Source organism: Pogoniulus pusillus, chromosome 5 (assembly GCF_015220805.1).
Source record: "Pogoniulus pusillus isolate bPogPus1 chromosome 5, bPogPus1.pri, whole genome shotgun sequence".
NCBI lineage: Eukaryota > Metazoa > Chordata > Aves > Piciformes > Lybiidae > Pogoniulus > Pogoniulus pusillus.
This window is the reverse complement of record NC_087268.1, coordinates 12,842,202-12,855,222: the sequence shown is the minus strand read 5'-3', so window position 1 is coordinate 12,855,222 and position 13,021 is coordinate 12,842,202. Positions and strand designations below refer to the sequence as shown.

Genomic DNA, 13,021 nt, shown 5'->3' with positions numbered 1-13,021 from the left:
TGCCTGTGAAACTAATCTATCATAGTATGAAGAGCACTTAAAAATGCACTTTTTTCCCTTTGCATCAGGAGTGTCTAATATAAAACCTTGCTGCCTTACACACTTGAGTGCTACAGGATCTGTGTTGTTGACAGTTTGTCCTTTACAGGCCAAAGTAGTGGAATCCAGTCTGGAAACTGCAGAAAGGGAACTGGAGACCTTTCAGTGGGAAAAGCAGCAGAGAATGAACGACCTATATGTAGCTGTGCCTTTGAAACTTCATCAGGTAACTCAAGATGTTGTGAATCTGCAGGTGCAGAATGGCCTGTGCACATGTGAACAATGGTGTTACTGTTCTTTGGGACTGTTAGTTCCTGGTGCCCTGGGAGTGCTACTTAACTGAACTTAGTTCTAGGCTTTTTTTTGTTGCTTCCCCCTCCCCCCCCCCCCGCTTCTCCTAAACTAACAAACACCAGGCAAGAACAGGCAGGCTGTCTCGTTGCTGAAATGTGTGTTGTATTCAAGTGTTCCATAGGTTTGGCATTGGATTTTCCTTCTGGTCTGTACCTACTGATACTTTCCTGGGGGAAAAACAAACAAAACCAAAACACCCCCTAAAAAAGCCACCCAGTCATTGAAGCTATTGGGAGTTTTGGTCAGTTTGAACATGCTGCTGGATTGGGTGCAATGCGTTCATCTACACAGCTGTTAGCACAGGCATAGGAAGTAGGAAATGAAGAGGAAAACTCAAGACAATAATGGTATTTCCTCTGGACTAAATCTTGTCCTCAGAGAGAGAAGACAGGCTTCTGCCTTTCTGGTTTCTGTACCCCTGAGTTAAGCTCAGCTCTCTCCATTTCTTCTATCTCCCTTCTTTAAGAGGTTGGTAGTAAAGACAGAAGAGTCTAAGGCTTGACCATGCAATTGTGATGTGGCTCCCAGATGAAGAGTAGTGTCTTAAATGATAAAGTTTTCAAGAGGATTTGAGAGGAGGTCCTACTAGGGGCTGAACAGAAGATAAGAGATGTATTTATCTCCTTTCATTGGGCTGTTCTTTTTCTAGATAGTTGGGAGTTCAGTGTTCTCTCTCTTGCTTGCCTGCTTTTCCCACTGTCTCTCCCTCTGGCCTTGCCTCCTGCTCTCCAATGAGTATTCTTTAGACAATGAATGAGTATTCTTTAGACTATGGTAAGGAACAGCAGTGAGATAAAAAATAACTACACAGCCCTCTGGATTTTTGTCCAGGAGGGGGTCTGGGTTTGCATAGCAGGGCTTAGCTGTATATATGTATTTGTGTATGTTTATTACCTTTGAAGTTTAGCTTCCTTTTGCAAATAATAATTTCATTTTACTTCCAAATTCTGAGTAGAATTTACCATTGGGGGAGGGGTAAATCCCAAACTCTTAAGTGGTATAAATCTACCACATAACACCAGATCATTCAAAACTACAGTTGACAGGGAGTGCCTCACTCCCTTCTTTGTTCCAGGTGCCATAGAAGTGTTGACAGCTTTGTACGTAGGCAGTCATCATAGGTCTAAGGAGTCTTTGAGCTTTGCTGAGTGGTAGTGATGCTGTGCCCTAATTCATGAGAGTTGTGCCCATGCTTCCCTCACTCATTCATCCTCTAACACTTAGCATTTGTTATCCAGAGATGACCAGCACCCTTGATAAGTGAAGTCAAACTTTGCTTACGGCTGTTTCTCATAGGTGGAATACTTGGTTAATGGGGAGATGCCCAGTGACTTCTCCCAGGCTTTGGTGTTTAGTAACCAGTCCTTAGAGTATCTGCAGAAGAGAATTGTGGAGCTGTGTAATGAAAAGATAATGCAAAGAGAGATCTACAGGAAGGCCCAAAAGCACCATAAGCAGCTTGTCCAGGACAAAAAGGAGATGGAGATAAAGATTCAACGTGAGTAACAGAGGCTCTGAACAGCACAGTACATGAATGCTCATTCTGTCCCGCTCACGGGGTGTGGTTTATCACCAGATGTCTGTCTGTATGCTCACACAGATGTCACAGCTGCTTACTGCAGACAATAAACCATAAGGAGCAGATCAAGTGGACTGTTGTGATGAAATATTGGTAATTTTCCAGCACTGCAGTCGTTAGACTGTGTGAAATATTTTGGGAACTTAGTATAAGGAGAGTTGACTGAGATGAAACTAAGTCAGGACACAATTGCTGTTTCTGGCTGTAAATCAGAGCTGTTAGGAGAAAAAAATATTTCCCCCAAAGCTACATAAGCTTTTTTTTGGCAGCCTCCTTCTCTGTGTAACACAGGAAGAGTGAAACAAGACTTATTCAAAACACTTACTTTCCCAAGGACCAAACCCAAAGATGGGTCTAGTGCCACCAAGCCTGAGGATGTCCTATACAGCCTTTGGGGTGGGAGGAGCTTGCTAGGGCTGGCTTAGCATGTGGCTTAGTGACCTCACAGACATGGTTATGGGCAAGGACAAACAGCAGTATTCTGTGGTGGGCTCTGGGTGATTGTGTGTGAATTATTTATTACAGAGCAAATACCAAAATGCTCAGATGGGATGCTGGGGTAAGGCAGAAATTCTTGTTAAGCAGTGAAAGACAGTGCTGCTATTTGTGTCGTGTCCCTTCTGTTAGAACTGGAAAAGAAGTGCAATGAGCTGATGGTGAAGAAGTTTGGCCAGCTGGTTGACTTTGAAGCAGTTCAGACACACTCTGGTAGCATACATATAGATGAGCTGCAAGTTCAAATAATGGAGAAAGAATATATGCACTCCCAGGAGCTCAAGAAGTGGGAGGTAAGGAGCAGGAAAAGGAGGAAGGTGTGTATGTTGGGATGGTTTGTGAGGTTTTGTTGCCCTGGGGCTGAATAATTACACTAAAACCTTTTATGCATGTTCATGTACCCCAGGGAGTCACCATCCTTGGAGGTGCTGAAGCAATGTATGGACATGGCACTCTGGGACATGGTTTAATGGCCATGGTGGTATTGGGTCGATGGTTGGACTCAGTGGTCTTAAAGGTCTTTTCTAACCAAACCAATTCTATCCTATGTTTGTTTGGTTTTTTTCACTTGTCATTAGTAGACCATGATCTCCAACTCTAATTTCCCATCCTCATTCCTACTTCTGCTCCATCACCTTATTTTCTCAGGGAGGTAGTTGATTTTTTTTTGTTTTACTTTCCTCAAAATGCATCCTTCTGCTTTTTTTTAATGTGAAGTTATTCCAGAACTCCTTTCCTTTGGTTTTCAGCACTTATTGCCTTCTCCCACCACCTTTGGTGACAAACTATTTAACTCATGCCTGGGATGCCAGTCTGAGATGTTCATGTGTGTCTCAGGGTGTTGGGTTGAGGGGGAGCTGAGGTTCAGCTACTGTGGTGCAAATAGGCAACGCTTAACACTGCCCTTGCAGGAAGATGCCTATGGAAGTACTGTGTACTTCATGGCTTTCTCTTTCCCACACCTTAACCAACTGCTGTACCTCCTTAGGCATTCTTGCTTCAGTGGGAAGTGTCCCTAACCATGGCAGGGGGCTTGGGCCTAGGTGATCTCTAAGGTCTCTTCCAACTCCAGCTATTCTATGATATTTGTACTATTAAAAAGGCAAGAAGATACTGCCACTAGATTGCAGTAAATGTTCTGTGGGATCAGGCACTGTGCATGGAAGTCTGCACTGTGACACACTGTGCCTAGCACTTCTTCCCCACTTCAAGCTTTTTGTCTTCTCTCACTCCAGCTCAACCTTTTACATCTTTCTAGGAAAGAATCTTAGACCTGCATCAACAGCTACTAAAGCTGACAAAGGAAAACACCAGCAAGCTCCAGCAGCTGAACCAGTTTCGCCTTGAAATGCAGCAACTTGAAACTAAGATGGGTTCACTGAAAAATGATCTGGTGAGTCTTTAAGCTACTGCACTCATCAGGCAGGATTTGGGACTGTTCAGAAGTGGTTGAGGGATCTCTGCCTCACACCAACCCTCTAGTCTCATACCCTGCTCTGCAGGCAGGAGTTTTGGCTAACATTGCTTTGTGGCACAGGCTGAAGAGCTGCCCCAGGTCTTCTAGGAAGGGAGATGAATGAGCTGATTCTGAAGCAGGCCATACCTTAGCTTCGCTGTAATTTCTTACTTGGCTGCTTTCTAGTATTAAAACAGACTCTGTTTGTTTTTAATTAAAAACATCTTGCAGCAAGTCAGAATGATTCCCCTGTTACTGAAAAAAAGCCAAATGAAGGAAAATGGTTTTCTTTTCTCTGATTAGGAAGTAAGGCCAACACCTGCAACAGTCTCTCACTCTGACTTCAGTGTAGTTCTGACTGAGGAGTGAAGTCATGAAGCTGTCCTGCCTCTTAGCTTAATTTTCCTGCTTGAAATAAATTTCCACTGTTCATTCTCCCCTATTTTACAGGAGCTATTTTTTTCCCCCCTCTTCATACAGGGCCTAGAATTTCAGAGCACCCCAACTACTGATGTCAAAGAGAAAGCCAAGCTGAAGTCACGGCTCAAGCACTTGATGTGTGACACAGCCCTCCTAAGAGGAGAAATTGATCTTCTACGCAGAAAGGATGGGTGCCTCTTTCTACAGCCCTCAGCACCATGGGACTGTGAGGCAGCACCGGAATCGTTCCCGTTTCTTACACCAGAAGTGGTAACTAACGTTCCAAATTTCCCTTAAAAATGGATGTGGTCAGCTGTGGCAGTAGTCATGCCTGGAAGTGTACTGCAAATTGCTTGGCTACTCAGGAGGTTAGTTGTTGTAAAGGGTTATGTTTGTTTTCTCTATCATCAAAACACTTCAGTAGTGAGACACAGGGAATTAAACAGTCCCAATCCAGCCAGGAAATGCTGTTGTTACCAGTCTGTTGCTTTGGTGTCTGTGTCTTCAAACATGACAAAAGAGCTCTGCCTTCAGCGTGTGCTATGCTGAACATCCCAGCAGCAATGATCCTTCTCTGCTGAGATAAAGGGAAGTGCTACTTGGAGAAAGCAAAGGGACCTTTCTCCTCATGGCCTACAGTGCTCAGGTGGGTATGGAGCCAAAGACTTTCCCACTTGCCTCTGCTCTGCGGCAGTGGAATACCGCAGTGCAGGATGGTGCTATCTACGGGGCAGGAGGAGAGTATGGCACATGGCACTTCAGGACCATGGGTGGACTTGATCTCAGAGGTCTTTTGCAACCCAAACAATTGTATGACTCCTTAGCAAATGCAGAGTCAGCCTGCAGTTCCACCGGCTTGCAGCAGTCTCAGCAAAGTGAGAAAGCAGCAGTTCTACTCTTTTTTGGTATGACGTAAGCATGCGCTTACCTTGTCTTACCGTGAGAACGTCCTTCAACCCCAAAGCAGAAGGGCCGTGTGGCACTGTTCTTCTGAGAGACACTTGGGGTTTGCTGCTAACGTTTAATTTAGCACAGAGGCAGCCAGAGAAAAGACTAAAGCCTTTATTTGCAATGTTAAAGCGTGGGTTTGTCTTTACAGATAGGTGGATGCAGATGGCGTGTCCGTGAAGGGGTAAGGTGATTAGGCAGAGTGCATAGCTCCTCCAGTCCATTCACAAGATCGTGCTCCTGGGACAAACCTTGCTGGGGAGGAGAAGAAAAGATCTTTCTGACAGCGTGTTTATTTGTGAAGCCCTCACTGCAAGAGGGTGCTAGATCTTGGTGGTGGCAGCTCTGGCCCCATGTCCCCGATGTCCGTTTGCTGCTCTTTCCATCTTGTGCTCTGATGACCAGCATGGTGCCATGGATAGCTGCTGCATTGTTTACTGGACCCTCCTGCGACCTTGCTGAGGATGCTTTCTGTCTCCATAACGTTATAAAAGGCACATATACATCTATATACAAGTGCATAAATATATAAATAGGGGTGTTATACAAAAATAAATACTCATTCTCTTTTTCTCTTTAAAGTCTTTTGCAAAGGCTGCTTAGTCCCTAGCTGGTGGGAGAATGAGTCTCTAAGGGCCTCAGTGGTGGTGGGTTTTTGTTCAGATGTCTTGGTAGGTCCTGACCCAAAGATGTGATCACTGGATTCTGGGGATGGAGATCTCCTCTGGACTGGCAGCATTCTAGTCTTTCTACCTCTTCAACTGGCACTAGGCCCAGGCAGCAAGGGCTTCCTGAAAAGGAAAGGAGCAACAAACACTTACAATCCATATGGAAAATAGAGATGCTGTGGTAGTTTTCTGCTCAACAGTCTGCTTTATGAGGATAGGAGCACAATGAGGAAGACCTGCTTTATGAAAGTCCTGCCTGCATGGCAGTTTGAGCCTACACTCGCAGACAAGTCGGCTTCCTGCTACAGGGGTGGATCCATGGATCAGGTCCTGGGAAGAAGCTTTCAGGTGATTTTTTTTTTCAGGGGCCTTACTATTTGACTGTTAGTCTGAAAAATGCAGAAGAATGGCCAAAGAACATCTCTGCAGCTAGAGGTGAGTATGTGCCCTTCTGGCAGGGTGCAGCTCAAGCTTCTGGAGGCATGAGACATTTCCGTTAAAAGGCTCTATAGATGACTGAGGCAATTCAGTCTCCAACTGCCATCATGGCCTTTCCATGCTGTTGTTCTAAGCAGTGTTACAGCTGTGTGCCTTGCAGAAGCAAGCATGACCAAAGCCATCAGAAAGACTCTGCAGTGATGTTCTCCTTCAAGATCAGCCTAGAACGATGAGATGAAGCAAATGTGGAATCTTTCAGACCACTGACCTTGGTGGAACAGGGGATCCTGTTGAGCATCCAGGCTAGGGCCTCCCACTTTGCTGCTCATCACTGGATGATGGAGGCCAACAAAATGCTCTTGAAGGTAAGGACAGTCATCTTGTGGCTGGAGAAGCTGGTGAGTGGAATCATCTGGAAGACTGTAGAGGAAAGAGCTGTCTTCTGTTCTTGAGCTAGGCAATTTGGGAAGGCAAAGAGGTTTAGTACAATTAACAGGTTTTTTTCCCTCCCTGAAAGACATGACCTATGTAACATCTCAGCCAGCTGCAACAATGCAATGACAGCACTCCTAAATGACAGGATGAGTAAAAATTGGGATGTACTTGTGGGATTGGAATTAGGTGATAGGACCTGGTATGCCACAGGAGCTGAGTGGAGAAGGACCTCATGGGGAGCGTGGGAATAATGACTTGAGTTCTGAACAGTCAGACACAAAAGGATCCACAACTGGACCCTGGCCAGGTTTTGTAGCAGCTGTTTATCTGCCTCCAGTCATAGATACCACTTTCTCTCATCCTACTTTTCAGCTGTCCACTTGAGAGCAGGGGGAGGAAAGGGGAACAGAAGGTAGTTCCTGACCACCTCTACAATTACAGTATCCCTCCCTCAAACTACAAGAGCAAGCTGCATGCAAATAATTTGTAGAATCATAGAATTATTTAGGTTGGAAAAGACCTAAGATCATTGAGTCCAACCATCAACCTAACACCACCATGGCCATCAAACCATGTCCTGAAGTGCAATGTCCTCATGTTTCTTGAGCACCTCCAGGGATGGTGACTCCACCACTTCCCTGGGGCAACCTATTCCAATGCCTGACCACTCTTTCCATGCAGATTTTTTTCCTAATATCCAATCTAAACTTCCCCTGGCACAATTTAAAGCCATTTCCTCTCGTCCTATCACCTCACACTACAAAGAGACTAACCCCCACTTCACGCCAACCTCCTTTCATGTAGTTGTAGAGTGCAATGAAGTCTCCCCTCAGCCTCCTCTTCTCCAGACTAAATAATCCCAGTTCCTTCAGACCACAAAGACCATTTAGAGCAAGAAGGCCTAGAGCTGGAGCATGGATTTGTTTCTTAAGTGAATCAGGACAGATGAGAGCATGGTGAGGGCGAGCTTTTGCGTGCCACTGAACTGATCCACCCTCCCGCTCCAGAAGCCAGGACTAACCTGGAGGGCTGGTAGTCTTGCTGGGCAGTCCCATTTTGCAGCACTCTGGCCTGCAGCAAAGCACTGGTCTCCTCGTGTGACTGCAAGGACAGAGAAAGAATCTTAGCACAGCAATGCCACGCAGCAGCATGAAGAGGCAGGAGCTGATCTGGGAGCTAGAGCCAGAGCTGTAGGGCAGACTGATGAAGCTCTTCGAACAGAAGGCAGAGAAAGTTTGTGCTACAGGACAGTGGAACTGGTCACCAAAAACTCACCTCCTGCTCACTGCAGAATCAGTACAGACTGATAAAGGTATACTCTATCTGTGGCAGTGCCCTGGCCTGTGTTACTATTTACACAGAGTCCTCAACACTCTCAGTCCCTCTGAGCTTTCCTCAGGAGAACCAGGAACCATTCTTTAAGAGCATCCTTTGCTCACTGCCTCATCATTAAGGACAATGCCCCAGGAAAACACCTTGTCACCAGTGTTCTAGAGACCTTCCTCTTCCTCCCATGTCTCAGACTCCACTACAAGGGGCGTGTGCCAGTTTTGTCACTTCTACATGCTGCAAAGGGTGCCAGCTATGTCTGGAGCAGCCCTCTCTCTGCAGCTACAGCCTCCAGCTCACATCAAACCAACTTTTAACCACAGATAGGACATACCATAGGCATCTCATCTGGGCTGTAATCTTGAGGCTTCGTGGTGGCATATCCCACTCCTGCGGAGGGGCAGATGCTATTCAGATGTGCCCCATTGGCATAGGGCTGTCCATTAACATAGGGATGTCCACTGGCACGAGAAGCAGAGATGCCCCTCAGAGGCACCATGGTGTACTGACAGGATGATACCAGCAGCCCAGCTCCTGGGAAGCCCATGTCAATGGTTTGCTCTGCAGAGGGAAGAAAAAGGAAGTCTGAGGATAAAATCCAAGGTAAACAGTGCCACTTGAAGTTCAGCAAGCAGAGTGTCAGGTTGTCCTGCCAGGCAGCTATTTTAGCACCCAAAGCACCCTTGGAGACATATAATGGAAAGGGGCCCTACATGAAGGCTTGCTTCTAGTCCCAGATTTTCTTCTCAGCAAGGTAATCAGAACAAGGGACAAACAGTAGCCTTTGCCTTTATGGGGTTTCACAGGACATAAGATTTTCCCTCTACCCATCTCCTCTCTGCTTCCCAGAATGTACAGCCCTTAAATTCTGGGTGTTTGATCCAGCTACACCCAGGGTCAGATCACAGGGAAAAGAACAGCTTATAAAATCTGCCCTGAAGAAAGAACTCTTACTCTGCTTGGACCATGCTCTCCAAAGGCAAAAGGGAATGAAAGCCACAATGAGGAGTACGATGGAGCCCAGCACAACGCCTACAATCAGGTACGGCAGATCACTGGAACGGGCCACCATGGCTCCTGTCCCCAGGCCACTGTGCCCACCACTGAGTGGAGGATGCTGCTGAGGGGCCACTGTAGAGGGTGGAAGACGACCTGGCAAACCAAGGGATTTCCGAGCTGTAAAGGGAAAAGAGTGCACGTTAGACATGGACATGGCAGGTGGCATAGCAGCCTGCTCCTGGGCCTGTGACATGGACAGACTTCTACAGTGGCTTTAAGGAAGTGCTCCTGGATGACAGAGGACTTCCTAGGCTGATTCATATTGCTGTATAGACAAGTCCTCTGTGCTTGGCTTGTAGAGCAGCTGCTCTTGGGCTGCTAAAGGACAAACAGAAATAGTGTCTCTCAGGGTGGGGAGGCACACTGCCATGTATGACTTGACAGTGCAGCTGCATGGAAGACCACAAAGGACCTGCTCATAATCAAATACAGGAGTTTGGCACAGCAAGGAAAATTTCCAGCCCTTCTGGGTCCAGTCACTATCTATGTGATACTCAAGAATATAGGAGCTAACTACTGATCTGAGGGATATGGTGATAGGACTCTGCACAAAGGTCTGTGGGTACTAGTATGGGTAGATACATATCCTGATGAACAGCACAAACTCATGCTTCTCTTCTCCCCCGTGCTGCCTCCATCACCTTGCCTGAGGATGGTACCTGCCTTCACAGACTCACAAACTGCATAGGGGTGGAAAGCACTCTCAACGGTTATCTTGCCCAACCTCCCTGCAGTACATAGGAACACATCAAGTCTGACCATGTCTCCAGGGATGAGGCATCCCTGGGCAACCTGTTGTGGTATTTCACCGCTCCTATTGTAAAGAACTTCCTCCTTATGCCCAATCTAAATCTACCCTACTCCAGTTTAAAACCATTGCCACCAAGCCCTTCAAAACAGCCCTTCCCCATAGGTCCCCTTCAGATACTGAAAAGCAGTTACAAGGTCTCCTCAGAGCCTTCTCTTCTCCAGGCTGACCAGCCTCAGTTCTTTCAGCCTGCCTTCACAGGAGAGGTGCTCCAGCACTCTGACCCATCTTTGTGGCCCTCCTTTGGACCTGCTCCAGCAGATCCCTATCCCTCTTGTGCTAGGAGTCCAGACTGGACACAGTACTCCAGGTGAGGTCTCAATCAGAACAAAGGGGCAGGATCCCCTCTCTTGATCTGCTGGCCACTGTGCTCTGGCAGCTGCAGGCAGCAGAGACTGCTTCCAGAGTTGCCCTGCGGAGCTGCTTACCTTTGGTTTCACAGATCATCACGTTGCTGAACTCGCTTTCACCACCCTCATTGAAGCACTGCATCTTAATGTCGTAGGAGGTCTCTGGCTGCAGGTGGCTGATGGAGTGCCAGTAACGATCTCCTGGGAAGGGAGCAAACACATGGTGCCTTGTTAGCTTCTTCAGGGAGCAGGCAGCTGGCCCAGATTTGCAGGACTGCTGGGTAAACCAGGCAGATACTTTTTGTGCATAGGGCTCCTTCTGGCTGTGTACTCTTCCAAAAGGAAATCAGCATCTGGGATTGGTCTCTCAGTATCTCTTACCTTCCACCACATCCTTCTTGTAGTCACTGTCATTGTCACTGTCAGTGGGGCGGTAGTAGATGTAAAAGCCATGGATGGGAGTGTTGTTGTTGCTGGCTGGGATGTACTGCAGAGAACGGGGGGGAGAGAGCAGGAATTAGCCAAGACGTCTGTGCTCTGCATTGTGCTAGGTGAGGAGCAGTGGGCATAAGAGGGACGGGATTGTGAAGAAGACCTAAGCAGGGAGTTCTTCCTTGCGCTGCCAGTGGCTTGTATAGTAAGGTCTTCCTTCCAAGAGCCAAGTGTTGTTTTGCACTCTCACACCTTGCTTCTCTCAGGTAACAGACAAGCCACGGGTCTGATAGAGTCACTCCAAGCATCCAACACTCTGCTCCCTCTCAGCAGCCACAACCAGTGCTTCAGAGAAAAATATTCCTCAGCAGAGAGACAGCTGGGCAAGGGCAAGCACACCTTCACCTTGGCCCCAGTGGGCTCATGGCTTCCAGACAAACTGTACCTTGCCACAAACTGGTGACAGCATGAGTCTCTTGTTTCTGAAGACAGCTCTGTTGTTCTCCTACCCAGGTCAGTACTGCCTCAGCTCCACCTGTTCTTGCTATCTTCCACCCAGTATTTGACCAGCTACTGTTTGTGTTTAAATGAACAGCTGTGCATATTCTGCCCTGTAGCAATTTCTGGCTGAAAGCAGCTTCCAGAGGGCAAAGCATCCCTCTGAAAAAGCTCTGAGCTGTTGGAAATACTTAGATCTGAGCCTGTGATCCAAAATGAACTGCTAACTCCTAAAAAAACTACTAGGCCAGATAAAGGTGCTAAAGGATCCTATGGATTTGGCCAGGAGAACAAGGAGACACCTTGTATGCTGCTGAACAAAATCACAGAATGATTTGGGCTGGAAGGGATCTTGACCTGACCAAAACGGTATGAAAGAACCACAACTTCTGGGGTGTTTCATTAACTGCTGAAGACCTTGCTGCGCCAGGGGAGATTTAGGCTTGAGGTGAGGAGAAAGTTCTTCACTGAGAGAGTCATTGGACACTGGAATGGGCTGCCCGGGGAGGTGGTGGAGTCGCCGTCCCTGGGGCAGTTCAAGGCAAGGTTGGACGTGGCACTTGGTGCCATGGTCTAGCCTTGAGCTCTGTGGTAAAGGGTTGGACTTGATGATCTGTGAGGTCTCTTCCAACCCTGATGATACTGTGATACTGTGAAAATCTTCTAACTTCAATCCTCCTGCCATGTGCAGGGGCACCTTACACTAGATCATGTTGCTCAAGGCCCTGTCCAACCTAGCCTTGAACACTTCTATAGAGGTGGCATCCACAACTTCCATGGGCAACCTATTTCAGTGCCTCAGCACCCTCACTGTAAAGTTCAGTCTAAATCTACCTTATTCCAGCCTACAGCCATTCCCTCTCATTGTATCAGTACAAGACCTTGTAAAAAATCCTTCCCTAGCTTTATCATGGGTGTCCTTCAGGTACTGGAGGTCAAGATCTCTGAGATTATCCACTGAAATGCCCCCTGCATACAGTGCTGGATTCAGATGAAAAAGGTTTTCTAGACTCTCTGATTTTCCCCACGTCTATATGGCCCAAGCCCACTCCTCCTTTGGTGGAGCTATTGGATCCCAGACTCATTTGTGCTGGTGACAGGTCCAGTGTGGCAACACGGAAGTTGTGTACGTTGGGCAAGAACCCCTACACCTGCGTCCTGCATATTCAGAGACCTCCACCCCTACAAACCTTACCATCCACTTCAGCATGATGGTGGTCTCGTTGATGGCGTCTGTGAAGGTGATGTAGGGCCCCGCCACAGGGCGCTCGTAGACGCGGCTGCTGTACCCAGACACCACGTATGGCCGGGAGGCCGCGCTAGGCTCGCTCTCTCCCAGGATGTTCAGCGCACGGACACGGAATTTATAGGACGTGCCTAAGGGAAGAACAGGAGATAAATGAGTTGCAGAGATTAGAGTGTTCCAGGACTTCCACTCTCAAGACGGGCCTGACTATGAAGAGGGACTACATCTTCTCCAGAAGACAGAGATGGAACTTGCTCTCTTTTGCCTCCCCCCAGTTCCTGTCTAGATAGTGTGAAGGTCAGGTGGCAGTTCTGGGAGGTGTGTAGGTGGATTCAGTGATGCCTGCAAGGATGTCCAGATGTGAAAACAGCAAACAGGTATAGGAAGGTGTCCATCCTCTACCACGTGGAAATTAAGTACATAGAATGGATTGAGTTGGAAGGAACTAGTTCCAACGCCCCCTGCCG

The 13,021-nt window shown here is 47.4% G+C and overlaps 2 protein-coding genes across 9 annotated transcripts in view; one reads left to right on the top strand and one right to left on the bottom strand.

Moving 5' to 3' along the window:
• Window positions 1-4,808, top strand: part of CFAP44 (cilia and flagella associated protein 44) — a 70,420-nt gene extending 65,612 nt beyond the window's left edge. Inside the window, exons 29-33 of the mRNA XM_064143261.1 lie at window positions 149-265; window positions 1,690-1,891; window positions 2,600-2,760; window positions 3,726-3,860; window positions 4,404-4,808. Of these exons, the coding sequence (XP_063999331.1) occupies window positions 149-265; window positions 1,690-1,891; window positions 2,600-2,760; window positions 3,726-3,860; window positions 4,404-4,640 (852 nt within the window). The 3' untranslated portion in view covers window positions 4,641-4,808. The remainder of the gene's footprint in view (window positions 1-148; window positions 266-1,689; window positions 1,892-2,599; window positions 2,761-3,725; window positions 3,861-4,403) is intronic.
• A 579-nt stretch (window positions 4,809-5,387) lies between these two features.
• BOC (BOC cell adhesion associated, oncogene regulated) overlaps window positions 5,388-13,021 on the bottom strand; it is a 58,189-nt gene continuing 50,555 nt past the window's right edge. For 7 of the 8 annotated variants that reach the window (XM_064143256.1, XM_064143250.1, XM_064143253.1 and 4 more), the window contains 8 exons: window positions 12,504-12,685; window positions 10,760-10,865; window positions 10,457-10,579; window positions 9,116-9,337; window positions 8,496-8,722; window positions 7,854-7,933; window positions 6,666-6,850; window positions 5,388-6,082 (listed from right to left, as the gene is read on the bottom strand). In XM_064143256.1, the coding sequence (XP_063999326.1) occupies window positions 5,898-6,082; window positions 6,666-6,850; window positions 7,854-7,933; window positions 8,496-8,722; window positions 9,116-9,337; window positions 10,457-10,579; window positions 10,760-10,865; window positions 12,504-12,685 (1,310 nt within the window). In that variant the 3' untranslated portion in view covers window positions 5,388-5,897. Of the gene's footprint in view, window positions 6,083-6,665; window positions 6,851-7,853; window positions 7,934-8,495; window positions 8,723-9,115; window positions 9,338-9,434; window positions 9,539-10,456; window positions 10,580-10,759; window positions 10,866-12,503; window positions 12,686-13,021 lie in introns of those variants that run through there. The other variant, XM_064143257.1, reaches the window with a different exon arrangement.